The 16,098-nt window shown below is 49.5% G+C and overlaps 1 protein-coding gene across 6 annotated transcripts in view; it reads right to left on the reverse strand.

Annotated features, from left to right (window-relative positions):
- SLC28A1 (solute carrier family 28 member 1) overlaps positions 1–14,607 on the reverse strand; it is a 50,259-nt gene extending 35,652 nt beyond the window's left edge. For 3 of the 6 annotated variants that reach the window (XM_027068161.2, XM_015061978.3, XM_027068160.2), the window contains exons 1-6: positions 14,294–14,607; positions 13,856–13,971; positions 12,917–13,028; positions 11,954–12,042; positions 10,678–10,769; positions 6,811–6,994 (exon numbers count right to left, since the gene is read on the reverse strand). In XM_027068161.2, coding sequence (XP_026923962.1) covers positions 6,811–6,994; positions 10,678–10,769; positions 11,954–12,042; positions 12,917–13,012 — 461 coding nt within the window. In that variant the 5' untranslated portion in view covers positions 13,013–13,028; positions 13,856–13,971; positions 14,294–14,607. Of the gene's footprint in view, positions 1–6,810; positions 6,995–10,677; positions 10,770–11,953; positions 12,043–12,916; positions 13,029–13,855; positions 13,972–14,248 lie in introns of all 6 variants that reach the window. The other 3 variants (XM_015061976.3, XM_053223501.1, XM_015061977.3) reach the window with 2 other exon arrangements.
- Between the last annotated feature and the right edge of the window lie 1,491 nt (positions 14,608–16,098).

The raw sequence follows: 16,098 nt of genomic DNA on the forward strand, positions 1-16,098 counted from the left end.
TGCCCCTCTGTAATTCCTGGCCCCCTCCTCATCCCCAGGCAACAACTGATCCGTTCTCTATCACTAGATTAGTTTGCATTTTCTAGGATTTTATATAAACGGGATCATAGAGCACATATCCTTTTTTTATCTGACTGCTCTCACTCGACATAACTATTTTGAGATTCATCCATATTTTTTCATCTATCAGGAACTGGTCTCTTTTTATTGCTGTGCAGTATGCCAGTGCGTGGATGGACCATGCTTAGCTTATCTGTTCGCCTGCTGATGGGCATTTCGGTGGTTACCAGCCTTTGGCTATGACAGACAAAGCTGCTAAGAACATTCAAATAGTTACGTGCAGGTCTTTGTACAGATTTACGCTTTCATTTTCCTTGGGTCAATACTACTTGGGTGATGCTTTGGTAAGTGGAATGGGTGAATCATGGTAAGTCTAACTCTTTAGGAGACCGCCAAACTATTTCCCAAAATTATTGCACAATTTTACACACCCCCGAGCAGGATGTTGGAGTTCCGTTTCCTTTACATCTTTGCCAACACTTTGTAACGTCTATCTTCCGAATTCTAGTCATTTCCAACAGACATAGAGCAGTACCTCTTTGTGATTTTAATTTGCAATTCTCTAATAACTAATGATGTTGAGCATCTTTCCATGTGCTTATTCACCACTTACATATCTTCTTGAAAGAATTGTCTGCTCACATCTTGAGCCCATTCTTAAATTGGGGTGTTTTTCTTATTATCAAGCTTTGAGAGTGCTTAATATATTCTGGATACAAGTCCTTGGTCAGATGTGTGATTTGTAAAACTTTTCTCGGAGTCGTGCCTTGTCTTTTTTCTTCTCTTAAGCATGTCTTTTGAAGAGAAGTTCTTAATTCTGATGAAATTCACTTTGTCAAAATTTTTAATAGATTGTGATTTTTGTTTTGTTTCTAAGAAATTTACTCAACTCAAGGGTCACAAAGATTTTCTCCTACATCTCCTTATATTCATTTTATAGTTTTAGGCTTTCAATTTAGGTTTATGATTTCCCGTTGTCAGTTAATTTCCCATGTGCTGTGAGACGTGGATTATTATGTCATTATTTTGTTTTTCCTCTTCTTCCTTCCGCCTATGAATATACCACGGTTTTAGCATAATTTGTCAGTATGATTATGTCTCCTTTGAATTGCCTTAGCACCCTTGTCATGAGTCAATTGGCCATATACATGTGGATCTATTTCTGGACTGCCTATTCTATTCCTATTTGGTCTCTCTTGTCTGTTTTGATTCAGATACCATATTGTCTTGATTACTGTAGCTTTACAGTAAGTCTTAAAGACACATAGTATAAATTCATCAAACTTATTCGTCTTTTTTACAGTTGGTTTGGCTATTCTAGGTTCTTTGCATTTCTATATGAATTTTTAAATCACCTTACCAATTTCTACCCCAAAAGCCCATGATAATTTTGATTGGGATATTCATAAGAATTTATAGATTAATTTGAGAAGAACTGATATGCTGACAATACTGAGTCTTTTGATCCATGAACCTGGTATATTGCCCCATTCTTTAAGTTTTCTTTAATTTCTCTCAGCAGTGTTTTGTAGGTTTCAATGTACAAGTCTGCACATCTTTTTCAGATTTTTCCTTAAGTAATTTACGTTTCATGCTATTCTAAACGGCATTTATAATTTAATTCATTATTGTTTATTGTTGGCCCCTCAAAATACGATTTTTTTTGTATGTTGATCTTGTATCCTGCAACCTTGTTAAACTGACCTGTTAGTTCTATTAGCTTTTTTGCTAGATTCCATAGGATTTTCCGTGTAGACAATGTTGTCTGTGAACAAAGACAGATTTACTTCTTCTTTTTCAATCTGTATGTCTTTCATTTCTTTTTCTTACCTTATCACACAAGCTAGAACCTCTAGTACAATGTTGAATAAAAGTGCCAAGAAGGAACATTCTTATATTCTTGATCTCGGTGGAAAATCATTCAGTCTTTCCCAGTTAAGTATGATGCCAGCTATAGATTTTTGTTATTTTGTTAATCCTACTTTGCTCAGAATTCATATCAGGAATGGATGCTGAATTATGTCAAATGCTTTCTCTGAATCTATTGGCATGATCATATGTTTATTTTCTTTTTAATCTATTAATGTGACCTATGATAATTTTTTAGTGTTAACCCAACCTTGGATTCCTGGGATAAACCCCATTCATTCATGTATTATTCTTTTTATATTTTGTCACACTTGGTTTTACAAAATTTTGTTAATAATTTTTTACCTCTTTATTCATGAGGGATACTGGCCTGTACATTTACTGCGATTATTGGTTTGGGAGGAAGGTTTCATCTACCATCTTGCTATTTATTTTCTATTTGTGCCATCTGTTCTTTGTCCCCTTTTCCAATTTTTCTACCTCCTTGCAGATTGACTATTTTAAAATGAGTCTCTTTTACCTCTCTCACTCTCTTTTTTAACTTGTTAGCTATAACTCCTTGTCATGTTATTTTAGTGGTTGCTTTAGCATTATAGGATATCTTTAACTTATCACACTCTACCCTTAAGTCATATTACACTACTTCACGTGCAGTATAAAAACTGCCCAGCAATAGAATTTCACTTCTTCCCTCCTAGCCCTTGTGCTATTGGTGTTTACTTCTACATATCATATAAACTCCACAATACATTATTCTTATTCTTGGTTTATAAGTTGACTACCTTTGAAAGAGATTTAAATAATAATAAAAATAGCCATTATTTTTACCTATGTAGTTGCCATTTCAATGCTCTTCACTCTTTTGCGTCAATCTAGATTTCCCTCTGATATCGTTTTCCTTCTTTTTGAAGAATTTCCTTTAGCATTTCCTGTAGTGCAGGTCTACTTTTTTATGTCTGAAAACTTCTCTCGGCTTTTACATATATAAAAAAAGTCCTATTTCTCCGTTTTTGAATGGTGTTTCACTGGTAAATGATTCTAGATTGACACACATTTGTCATTTGACTGTTTCATTGCTTTTTCATTTGTATTGCTTTCGAGAAGGAATCTGCTGCCATCCACATCTTTGCACATATTTTCTTCTCTAGCTGTTTTTAGAATTTCTTCTTTTATCACCAGTTTTAAGCAATTTGAGAAAAATTTTTTCATGTTTATTTACTTTTGAGAGAGAGAGAAAAAGAGACAGAGCATGAGCAGGGAAGGGGCAGAGAGAGAGGGAGACACAGAATCTGAAGCAGGTTCCAGGCTCTGAGCTGTCAGCACAGAGCCTGACGTGGGGCTCGATCTCACGGACCGCAAGATCATGACCTGAGCCGAAGTCGGACGTTAAGCAATTTGATTATGATTTCTTGTTTCATGCACTGAAGATTTGTGCAGCTTCTTGGATCTAAGGGCTTATAATGTTTATCAGATTGGGAATTTTTTGGACATGATTTCTCCGAGTATTTTTTTTCTTCCCTCTTTCTCCTCTGGAGACTTCAATTACATGTTTCCACTTAATGTGGTGCCGTGGTTTACTGACATTGTGTTTGACTCTTTCAAGTTTTGTTTTTAAGATTTGTTAGGGAGAGCCTGAGCAGGTTTATTCTATGGTTAATTTTTCTGTACTACTGTTCCAAGATCTTTAGTACTGTAAACAATGCCCCGTGAAATTATGAAGTTTCCACTCTGACTGTTGAAAATAAACACTATTTCTGGCCCTGTGTGGTTTCCAGGCATTCTTCCTCTAATCCTTGTGGATGGGTCTTTCCCAGGCCTTGGATAGTTTTCTCATATGCATTCACTGACCGGAACTCAAAGAAATTCTCAGGGAAGACCCTCTGTAGATTTCTGGAGCTTTCTCTCTGTGCCATTGTCTTCACTGGTATTCTGCATTACCAACTCTGACCACCTTCGCTTCCCTGGATTCCCAGCTCTGTATCCTCAACCCAGAACATACGCTAGCCCACCTTCATTTCCTTTCCCTGCACTGTGGCCTGGAAACTCTCTCTGTGCAGTAAGGTGTGGGCTTACTCATAGGGCTCATCTCCTCTGTTCCCTGTTTCTCCAGGATCACTGTCTTCTGGTGCCTGATGTTGAGTTTCTTAAGAGCTATTGTTTCATATATACCTGTCCCAGTTTTTCAGTTGTTTCAAGTGGAAGGATAAACATGGTCTCTGGTATTCCATCTTGACTGGAAGCCAATATCAAATACATGTATTTTTTAAGTTGAAACAAAATTCACATATCACACAATTTGCCCATTTAAAGTACACAGTTTAATGGCCCTCAGTATATTCACAGAGTTGTATGACCATTATAACCATCAACTTTAGAATATTTTCATCATCCCAGAGAATAACCTAGCACCTCTAGCCATCACCCCCCAATCTTTCCATCCATCCCCCCAACCTTAGTCAAGGTTTAGATTTGTCACTTTGGACATTTCATGTAAATGGAATCCTATGATACGTTGTCCTTTGTGACTGGTTTCTTTCACTTAGTATAATATTTTCAAGCTTCATCATTATTGTAGTATGTAGCTTTCCTTTCTGTGCCAAATAATATTCCATTATATGGATATACATATTTGACTTACGCACTCATCTGTTGATGGACATTTGGGTTGTTTCCACCTTTTGGCTATTATAAACAATGTTACGGGCTGCCTGGGTGGCTCAGTCGGTTGAGGATCCAACTCCAGATTTTGGCTCAGGTCATGATCCCAGGGTCATGGGATTGAGCCCCAATGTCAGGCTCCATGCCTAAGATTCTCTCTGTCTCCCCCCCTCCCCCCCCTCCCCTGCTTGCGCTCTCTCTTCCTCTCGCCTCCAAAATAAAATTAAAATAAAAATAGATAAATAAATAATGTTGCCATGAACATTTGTGTACAAGTTTTTGTACAGACATATGTTTTCATTTCTCTTAGGTATATACCTAGGAGGGGAATTGATGTGGATGTCAACTCCAGTTCCCACATGATAACTGAATGTGTAGTATTTTGAGGAACTAATTAATTTCTAGTGCAGCAACAGTATTTCACATTTCTATCAGCAGTGGATGAGGGTTCCAAGGCTTCAACATCTGGACCAACACTTGGTATTATCTGTCTTTTTTGTTATCATCCCAGTAAATGTGAAGTGATATCTCATGGCGGTGTTTATTTGCATTTTTATGACGGCTAATGATGTGGAGCATGTTTTCATGTATTTACTGGCTATTTGTATATCTTTGGAGAAATCTCCATTCAAGTCTTTTTCCCAGCCTTCAATTGGGTTATTTGCCTTTTTATCGTTGGGTTGTAATTCTAGATACACATCCCTTATCAGGTACATAATTTGCAAATATTTTCCTCTGTACTGTGGGTTGTCTTTTTACTTCCTTGATGGTGTCCTTTGAATCCAAGTTTTTACTTTTCATGAAGTCTAATTAATCTAATTAATTATTGATTAATAAGAATGTGTATTTTAAAATATTTCTTTATTTACTTACTTATTTATTTTTAAGTAGTCTCTATACCCAACATGGGGCTTGAACTTACAACCCCAAGTAGCATGCTCTACTGACTGAGCCAGCCAGGTACCCCTAAAGGAAATTTTATATCAATACTTCAAAAGGAAAACCAGTATCAATGATTTGTCACAAATAGATGATTGTAAAAATAAATCCTCTTATAAATCTATTTATAAATTTAATTATTAAAAAGGATAAATTTTTTATTTTATTTTTTTAAGATTTATTTATTTTTGACAGAGAGACTATAACACGGGGAGGGGCAGAGGATCTGAAGCAGGCTCTGTGCTGACAGCAGAGAGCCCAATGAAGGGCTCAAACTCACAAAGTGTGAGATCATGACCTGAGCCGAACTTGGACACTCAACCAACTGAGCCACCCAGGTACCCTAATGATACATTTTAAAAATTTTACTCACATTTTATTTAATTTATTCATCTTTAAATTTTATTTAATTTATTTAAAGTGATACTATTATAAAGAATAATGATTATTTATTACTATATATTTATTGATAAATAAAATGAAAAAACGTGTTCATCCATAGGCTGGCTCAAATCATTAGTCTGTGGTACCTCCATAGCTTAGTCACTGGAGATCTTTGAATACCAGTTTCTTTATCAACAAAACGGAGTCCTGATATAGACTGGGGGGTCTTCAGATTTTTTTTAAGCCATAGAAACATTTTTTTCCAGCTTCCCCCACCCCCCAAACCTTAATTTATAAAACAGGTAAAATAGGGTTTCCTGGTTGAAATGGGCATTTGGGGAGGGAAGTCTGATATTACCATCTCCAATTTCTCTCTCCTGCCCTACGGCACCTCCAAGGTCTCCAGAACCCTAAGGAACCCAGTTTGAAAATGAGGAGATCCCAAACTGTCCGGGAACATGGCTGGCTACAGGAGAACCCTCTGGGGGCTGCCCAAATTCACTGCCACCTGGCCCCCAATCCTGCCTGCTGAGTCTGACCCCAGGCGTGGCCCCAGCAGCTGTCTCACACATGCCCCAAAGGATCTGATAGAGGCCCTGCCTCTCTGGATGGGCTGGAATCCCTGAATTTAGGAAACTGTCAAGTCCTGTTCTCAGTTCCTGATCTCAGTCACCTGTCGTAACTGGACAGAGAACCAGGCGGAAATGGCAAACCATCACAGAGAGGGCTGCGGCCGTTGAAGCCACCCAGCCACACCTGCCCGGGCCCCCCCGGGTGGAATGTCCCCCATTGCCCAGGAACTGTCTGGGGCAGATCAGGACTGAGGCCCTGCTCACCCAGGCCTGGTGCTGAGCCAGAGCTGACTCAGAGGCGTCAGCCGGCGGCCATGAGCTCACTCACCTCTCAAACCAGACGTTCAGGCGGCAATGCCCCAGAGGCTTGAAACACCTCAGCAGTTTGGGCCCCAGCAGCCTCTTCAGCAGGCTGTGGGCCAGGAAGGCGAGGACCACACCGGTGAGGACGAACAGTGCCAGGGCCCTCTGGAAATCCAGGAGGCCGGCGACCAGCAGGAAGGCAGCGAACGCTGGATGGGAGTGAAACAGAGAGAGGTCACTGACGATGACGAGGGCCTGCCGCCGTGCCCTCCAGCTCCACCTTGCGCCACCCAGGGCACAGAGGGCAGGGGAGTCGCCCCACCTCTCTGAGGTTAGGGTTAGGGTTAGGGTGGGCGTGAGACAACGTGCGTCTCTGAGCACCTGCGGAGGGCCTGCTGCGTCCCAGACTACACTCCGTTCCATGGCGGGCAGAGGTGGGCACATCAGTCACTCCAGGAAGGAGTTTGCTCGTGTGTCCAGCATCCTGCTCTGAAAATATGGGCCATTTTCTTCCTAGACTCGCCTTTTCCCTGCCTGCTCCTCGCCTCTTGTGCAGTTAAGCCAGTGTGTGCTCTGCCTCAAGAAAGGGATGTGATCGTGGAGAGCAGAGGGGGAAAGTCTCTCCCCGGCTCATGAATTTCAGAAGCCAGGGCCCTTGAAGAATGGAAAGGACTTAGAGATTTTCCACCGGGTAAAACATGCGAGCTGCAACCTCATGCCTAAGTGTAGGTCCTACGCTGGCCACCCTGCCGCCAGACTGGTTAGAAGACACTGGCTGGAAGACAGACATTTCGGGGACGGACTAGCTGGAGGACGCTGGTGGACCCAGGGGGAAGGGATCCGGCCTGGGGACAGAGGAGCCCTGCCCCAGGGGAGGCCGCAAGATTCCAAAGAGGGGGCACCCGGGCAGTGTGTGAGCAGGCAGATCAGAGAAAGCTTCTGAGGTTCTGCACCCCAAGGCAGGTGCCAAGGCTGCGGGAGTCATCTCTGAGTAGCCCGGAAGCAGAGAGGGGAGAGGAGTCCAGGAGAGGCCACCGATGGAGATTGGAGACGGGGACGTCTCCATGGCTACCTGCAAGGACGGAGAACCTGGGAGCAGTTGCAGGAGTGGGCAGGTCCGTCCACACCTGAGGACAGACAAGCCCCACTGGGGCCTCCTGGGGAAAAGGCAGAAGGGCTGTTTCACACTGACGGAAGGTAGGTTCATATTGCTCGGTTGGGATGCTGAAATTGGAGCAGAGTTCTGAGAAATGAAGCTACCTTGCTCTCACACAGACGATCGTGGGCTGGGCCTCCGACCTGCACGGGTGTCACTGAGAGGCACGCAGGTGTGGCCCTGCAGGGGTGCCAGGGATGCGTGCATAGGGCCGCGGGAGGCCGAGGCAGGGGCCAGGGGCACGCACTCGGCCCTTCCTGGGCCTCCCAGGGCTACTGCTCATAACCACCGACAGCTGGGTCTGCGCTGATCCCATTTAGAGACGGGGCACCCGAGGATTCACACCGGGAGGAAACTGGGCTAAAATTCCTACCCAGGTCTGTCTGTCTTAGGGTCTGTGATTCGGGGGACTGGCACACTGTGCAGGACAGGAGGCAGTGTAGACGAGTCCCCCAGACAGGGCATGGAGAAACGTGTCTTAGGAGTTGTTTGTATTCTTCTAGGATCTGTTCACCCCTCTGGTGACGGGACTTGTCTGTTCCTTTTGGGCACGTCCCCACTCTAAGCCCATGTTTTCCAGTGGAGTCTGGGCTACATTAGCAGTGGGAGACCAGAACGGGCACAGGACCCCCGCCAGGCCAGGCACCTCTGGCGACTTGGCTGGAAATGTGGGCAAGAGGCACACCATTCTTCTGAGACTGGGAACACCAAGGCCCTCCGTGGCGGCCAGCGGCCAGGGCTGTCTGGGCACCTATGGAGAAAGCCCACCTAACATGGGGACACCATAGCTGTGGCCCAGGCCCAGAGCGCTGAGAACGTGGGCTTCCTTTCTCTACCGTACCTACACTCAGAAGGTGCGTGAAGGGCCCCACCGAAGACATGATACAATAATATTATCAAAGAGCCGGAGGAAATCAAAACCATGCAAACATGGAGGAAATGAAGAGTGGCCATTGTAAAGGATAACTGACCGACTGACAGCCACCACAAAGGCAGAGACAGGATGAGATAAGTGATTTTCATCATCTCCTAGGAGGAGTTCAATCATTTCTACAAACGAAACCAATGTGGGTCTGAGTGAGTGTGGAAGCGAGGGGAACGGAGAAGGCCCAGGCTCAGATCCAGCCAGAGGAAGACTTCACTGTCTCAGACATCTCTAGAAGGAAGCTGCAGGGACCATGAGCCAGCCCATCTCAGCCTACAGCCCTGCTTTCGCTTTCGAACATGAAGACCGGGGCCATTGCCGTCATGGTTCTCAGTGTCCTCTCCCGCCTGGCCCCCCTGGATGGGGGGGGGGGGGCTTCTGCATCCACAGCTACACCCCGCTCCATGTCCCACCTGCAGGAGGACCTGCGGTGACCCTCCTTCCCTGGGCTTAGGGGTCCCCCCCTGCACCTGCCATCTGTCCCCATGTCCTTCCCCTCCTCTCTCTACCACCTCCCCACCCCACTCACAAACACAGTCCAAGTGTCTCCTGTCACAAACACACCCCTTCCTCGACACTGTCACACCCTCCTTGTTAATATTCCCACCTGTCCTCATAAAAAATCCTTCCAAAGAGCTGTCTATACTTGCTGTCTACACTGCCTCTCCTCCCATCCATTCCAATCCAGCTTTTCACCCGTGCCCTAAGTTACTAGTGACTTCCTTGGCTCTAAATCCCCCGGGATGCCGCTCAGTCCCTGTTCCGCTGCTCCCCTTACCACAGAGATGCTGCTGTTCACCTCTCCCTCCTCCTTGAACTGGTGCTCCCTGGTCTCCGCCCCTCCCCCCCATCTCCATGCCCCCTCGGGCTCTCTCTGCCCCTTCCTCTGCTAGCTCCCTTAGTGTGGCTGGTCCCAGGATGCTGTCACTGACCTACTTCTCGATTTATTCTCCAGGCGTCCCTGGAGAGGCCCCTGCCCTTCTCGATGGCCTGGCAGACGTACCTCCAGCATCCCGTCCCAGACAACTGGCCATCCCTCTCCCCTCCAAGCCTTCCTCCTCCCGCGCTCCCTAGCCACGGAGGCACCATCATGCACCCCGTTGCCTGAACAGAGCCCCGAGGCACCCCAGATTCCAGGGTGTCCTTCGTCCTGCACACTCGGTCGGCTCCCAAGTTTGGTTGGTGATGCTTCCCGAGGGTCACTCCAAGCCGCCCCTGTCTGTCCCCTACCCTTCGTCTTCTCACACATGTACTGCCACCCTGCCTGCCTCTTCCAGGCTTCCACAGTGGCCAGAACCTGGCCTCGAGGCTTGCCTGTTAATTCCTTCAATGGCTCTGTCTGGCTTTGAGGGCAAAATTCAAGTCCCTGAGCTGCCTGCCCACACCATGCCGGGTTTCACCTTTGCTCCCGTGGTTCCTACCTAGAAGTGCCTTCTCACTCCGTCCTGTCCTTTGGATCCAGCTGGCTACCTCCTGCTCGACCTGTGAGGCCTGAATGTCACCTCCTCCTGGAAGTCCTCCCTGATCACTTCCATCCCTCCTTGGTGTTCCCAGATGGCTCACTGCCTTACGTGAAAATATCGTTCCCCTCTCCCTTACTGATCAGAGACTGCTTTGGGAAGAAGATCTGGTCTGACTTTATTCTGATGTCCCAGCTTCCTCCATGGAGCTGGCTCTGAGATGATTGTTGGATTATTGGGTAAGTGAATGCCCTGGGACATGGATGGCCGGGGCTGAGGTGGCTGAAACCCGGGTGGTGGTAGCTGGGGTGGGAACAGCGGTCTCCCAGGGGGGCTGGGCCCCAGGCTCACCAGTACAGAGCAGGCCCATGCAGATCCATCGAAACAGCTGTGTGTGCTCCCGGCAGAAGCGTCTGGCCCTCAGAGCAGGCTGCAGGCTCCTCCTGGGGAGAGCGCCAGTGGGGTCCGCGAGTCAACTCCCACCATCAACAGTTCCAGGTAGAAGCTACTCGGGTACCCCCCCCCCCCCCAGGGCACTGGCCTCGGCATCACAGGACTAGGGCAACCCCAGCCCAGAACAAACTAAGGGTCGGCTCAGGCCACCCCGCCTTCCAGCATCACCACTGCCCTTGAGTCCATTCTGCCCTTGGGCTTGGGAAGGACTTAACTGAGATGATGAGTAAGAACCCAACCAAATGCAGAAATGCACGAACCATGATGGCTGCCTCCCTCCCCTGTCCCCGTGTCCCCCCTGTCTGTGGGCTCGGGTGGAGAGCTCCTAGCTCTGCCTTGTTCCCCGGGGACCCAGAGACTTACCCTCCGAGTCAGCAGCTCCCCCTGCAAGAGAGCGTGTACACAGCCCGCCCCCTGCCCGGCGGTCACCACCTGCCCCCCACCTTCCCGCTGGTGCCAATGCCATTCTTGCCTGGTCTTTTGGTCGCTTGTCTATCCCTGGAGAAAAGGCTGGCACTTGGCCTCTGGGGACCCACAGGCCACACTTGTAGGAGCTTCTGTTTCAAGGAATGCCTCTGCCCCTCTCTGGCCCCAACACCTGCCCCCCTAAGAGAGGCTCTTCCCCAATCTCCCATCCAGAGAGACAGGTGGACTCCCTCCCCTCCACCACCCCTCCTCTCCTTGCCGTCCTCGGCTCAGGATCTGGCCAGCAGGGACCCCCAGTGAGCCTGGGCATCAGCTCTGGGTCACCAGCCTCCCCGTGGGAAACAAGGGGACTGGACCGCTCTTGGGGTTTTCAAACTAAGCCTCAAGGATCCCTGAGGTGCCCCAGGGACTGACTGGGGTAGAAGGCAGATGGGGAGGTGGAGAGGGGGGTCAGGCTGGTTCAGGACCCCCTCCATCCAGCTTTAGTCAGAACAGGCCCCCTGTACACACTGGGGCTCCTGACGCGGTTGCCTTCTGGCTGCTTCAGAGCAGGCTGGCCGCCCCTGGCCCGGCTCACCCCGAGGCAGAGGCCAGCAGAGCTCCCTTGTCGGCTAACACGTTTGTTCCTTTCTTCGACCAAGGTTCCGGGAGCCCCTTCTCTGTTGTCAGGGGCCCAGCTTCCCTGTCCCTGCTCCCCACGGTGGCCTCCTCCCCGGGCCAACGCACGTCCCTCCTGGAGAGCACCTACCGTCCTGACAGGGGCTCCGGGCTGGCCTCGGTCCAGATGTCCCCACCCTCCGCACGGCTTGAGTCGTTGCCAGGGGTCCGGCCTTCCTCCTAGAGTGACCAGAGAGTGATCAGAGGGTGCCTGCGGCCCCGAGTGAGAGCGGAGGGAGACCCTGGCTGCCGCCAGTGTGCCCACGGGCACCTCAGGCGTGGGCTGGGGCGGGAGGGCGGGGCTTTTGCCCAGGAAATAATTAGAGGGCGACTTAGTTAAGTTCTGCAAACCACACACCGAGCACCCACAGTGTGCTGGACTCAGTGCTGGATACGCCCTGCCCTCGGGGTCCTCCTGGCCTGCATTGGGAAGGGACGCCGGAGCCTCAGCTGTGGCTGGTTGGAGAAGGCCCAGGCGGGACCACCTCGTCGCATTTGCCCTCCGTTGGTCTATGCAGTCGTGTTTGGGTGGGCAGGGGGTTATTCTTGCAGATCACAGAGTGAAAGGCGCACCCTGGGGCTGTGCAGTGTGGTGAAGGGGCAGGGGCTTTGTCGGGGGAGGCTGGGAGGGAAAAGGGGGTCACATTAGGCTCCAGAGTTCTGGGTGGAGGGCCTCTCCTTGAGCCGTTCCAGAGCAAGGACAAGAACGCCAGCCCCTTGAAGGCTGAGACCTCACCAGAGATCCAGCCCTCCCCTCCTCCAGTCATGTGGTTCCTCCTTCTTATTTTTTAAGTCGCAGCTCAAACGTCACTTCCGGGTTGAGCCTTTTTTCCCTGACCCCTCAGACTAGTGCGGGCTATCCCGGCACATCACAGGTGCACAGCAAACGGTTCCTGAGCCAAATAAAGGGGCTGCTCTGTGTCGAGGAGGCCAACACGTTTAGGAGGGGGGGTCCCTAATTTTTCAAGCAAAGAGGTAGAGGGGGTGAAGGAAGGAGGCGAACAAAGGGCCCTCCCACCAGGGGGCCAAAATGAGGATGGGGAAGGGGACAGACCAGACTTTCCAAGAGCTCGGCCCCCCTGTTCTCCAGACCATTGGCCACAGGTGTGAGAGAGATGAACTCTCTTCCTTTCGGGCTGTTGCCCTCCATGTGCCGGACCTTGCGGCTGAAAGACAAAATCAGGGCCCACAGCTGAAAGCAGAGGCAGCACAGGACCCAGGAGAGGCCCCTGGAGAAGGGGGGAGGATGGGAGAGCGCCGGAAGGGGGGAGCCTGGCCCAGCTTTTCCCATCCCGGAGCTCAACCCTCCTTGAACTCAGAGCAAGGCGCCCCTTCCTGCCTCAGAGCAAGGCGCCCCTTCCTGCACTCACCAGTGCTCGGCCTGGTAAATCTGGGAGGCCCAGGCAGGCACAGGGCAAATTCTGTCCGCCTCGCAGGGAAGGCAAGGCAGGAACTACGTACCACACATGTAGATACCTGGTCCCGGAGTTTTCCTGAAAAGAGGCCCTAGCTTTTGTCACTCCTACAGCAAATGAAAGCCAGTGCCGTTGACTGATATTTTCGTGGCATTATACTTTCCCACCTCCAAAAGATGGGAAACTAATCTCCTGAAGACTCTTCTAGTCCCTGGGTCCACCTGGACCTAAAACCAGTCCTGCCACTGGAGTTTTCAATTCTAAGAGCCAATATAGTCCTTTTTTTTTTCTTTCTTTTGCTGAAGTCCATAGGCCTAAGTCCTCTGAATAAGAACCCCATCCCTCCCCACTCCTGTTTCCTGTTTCTTCCCCCGTGGAGCGCCCTAGGGGGGTGCTTTCCAAACCCCGGACTGATTAAGCTCACGCGTTCAGAGGCACACACACACGTGTGCACACACGAGCGAGGAGACAGGTGGAAACACACACAGGGGAGGAGGCCGGGAACGCCCGCTACCTGTGCACACGCATCCACAGACACGCGGCTGCACGGAGAGAGGCAGGACCCCCTTCCTACTCACATATTCGTGGTCAACAAGTCGCTCTCGAGGGTGGGCAGAGGCACGTATTTCCACAGGGACAAAATGAATTCGACCCGCTTGCCCTTTGGCCAGTCTTCTCCTTTCAGTGCAAATTCCTGGGCAGAGTCCAAGTTGGGATAGGTTGGGCCTCCCACCCAGCTGTGTCCAGCACCCTTGCCAGAGGGCCACGGCCGGGACAGGGACCCCAGCCCCTCTCAGGGAAGAAGGCTCCTGCCTTCTAACTTAATCGGCCTTCCTTGTCCAAGATGCCCTTCTCTCTACTCTCCCCTGCTCCTAGATGAGCCCACCCCTTCCAGGAAGCCTGCCTTTAGTATTCTCACCCCCTCCCCGTCCCCTCCTGTGCCCTCCCTTTCCACCTGCCATCAAGGTTACCCAGTCTCTAGGATCCTGCACATTAGCTTTCGATTTGCATCTTACCGGTCTTCTTCCCTCACGGAATCAGGAGTTATTACAGCAACGTCTCTTCCCGAGTTCGAAGGTTAAGGAAACCAGTACAGCTGTCACTCGTGGCCAAGGTGTTTCACGCCTGAGCCTCAGTAGTCAGGACAACAGAGCAAAACCGCAGTTTGTCCCTTTGTTGCTGCTTCTTCTTCTCCTTTTTAACATATAAGTAATTGACCTTTTATTTTTTTTCTTTTGTCAAGTTTTTATTTAAATTCCAGTCAGTTTCTTCTTTTTTTTAACCCACACCTGAGCATCGGTGTGCAGAGTCAAGGGACAAACACTTTCGTGTTTCAGTCCTACAACTAAACATTAAACTACTCTGACAGGGTGGACAACATCTCTTTAATAATTAATAATGTGCACTCAGGACAGGACCCCATATGAAGCATAAACATTTCCTGGTAACACAGGGTTACCTACACACGCTGGTTGTTCTGGGAGTTTGGAGAGGATGATGGATAGAGGGTGTGGGGCTTCCCTTCTCTTTAAAATCATTTTTTTTTTTTGTCTGTCAGAATACCAAAGCATTACACATGCTTCATGAAACATGTAAACATTATACAAATAGAACACAGCGAGTTAAAAACCCCTCTAAGCTGAGCCCCCCAGAGACAACCACCACTGACTTTGTGGAATTGTTCTCCAGACTTTGGCTTTTTTTAAAATGTTTATTCATTTTTGAGTTGCGGGGGGGGTGGTGCAGAGAGAGAGGGAGACCCAGAATCCAAAGCAGGCTCCAGGCTCTGAGCCGTCGGCACAGAACCCGACACGGGCCTCGAACCCACAGACTGCGAGATCGTGACCTGAGCCGAAGTTGGATGCTCAACCGACTGAGCCACCCAGGTGCCCCAAGACCTTGCCTTTATGTGATTCCTTTTACAAAAGGGCTCACCCTACACCAGCTCTGCTTTTGCAATTTGGGGTAGAGATCCACACCCTGCCTCACTCACGCCATTGGGGACCCCTGTGCTGCCTTGACTGTAAACTCAATGTCCACGGTGTCACCTGTTTTATCCTGAAAGGACCCCCGCCTCCGTGTGCGGCCCCTACAGGGATGGGCTTGGAGCCGCCCTGGCAGAGGACCCGTCAGGCCCCAGTGAGGCCTCCTCCCCCTCCCCTCCCTCTCCCCCCTCCCCCTCCCCGCTGCCTGCCCCTTCCCCTTCCCTCCTCCCGTCTCCCCTCCTCCCTCAGTTTCTCCTGGAGCCCAGAGGGAGGCCAGGGGGCATAACACATCCAGTGGCAGCCAGGCGTGTTTCAAAACATTCGCTGTGTTCACCTTAAACCCTTGACGGCCTTGTGGGCCCTGATCTAAACCACGGGTTTAATAGGCTGTGTGTCACTGAACCCTGAGCTAGCGCCTAAAGGTCTGAATTTAGTTCTGACTCTGAAAGTTAACTTGTTTCCTTCAAGTTAACCGGGTGGGGGTGGGGGTAACAGTGCCTACCTCGTAAATAAATATTTATGGGGATTAAAGGCGCTAACGCAGGTAAGGCGTTCGGCAGAGAGTCGGGCGCCATCAGGCTGGCCGCGTTACCGCTGTCACGAGTTCCAACTCAGGGATGTCTTCATACCGCTCTCCTCCTCCAGGCCGGGAAAGCCTGTGTTCCTCCCCTGCTCCTCCCCTCGGAGTGACCCCGGATCCCCTCAAGTGCTCCTGCACCCCAGGAGCCAAATGCTTTTTTAGGTGGAGTTTGGTTGAGAGCCACAGGCTGGTGGTTGGGAGGCTGGGTGGGTGAGGACGAGCCCCCCTAGGGAAAGGCCCGGAGCTGGGGGACCTC

Source organism: Acinonyx jubatus, chromosome B3, assembly GCF_027475565.1.
Source record: "Acinonyx jubatus isolate Ajub_Pintada_27869175 chromosome B3, VMU_Ajub_asm_v1.0, whole genome shotgun sequence".
NCBI lineage: Eukaryota > Metazoa > Chordata > Mammalia > Carnivora > Felidae > Acinonyx > Acinonyx jubatus.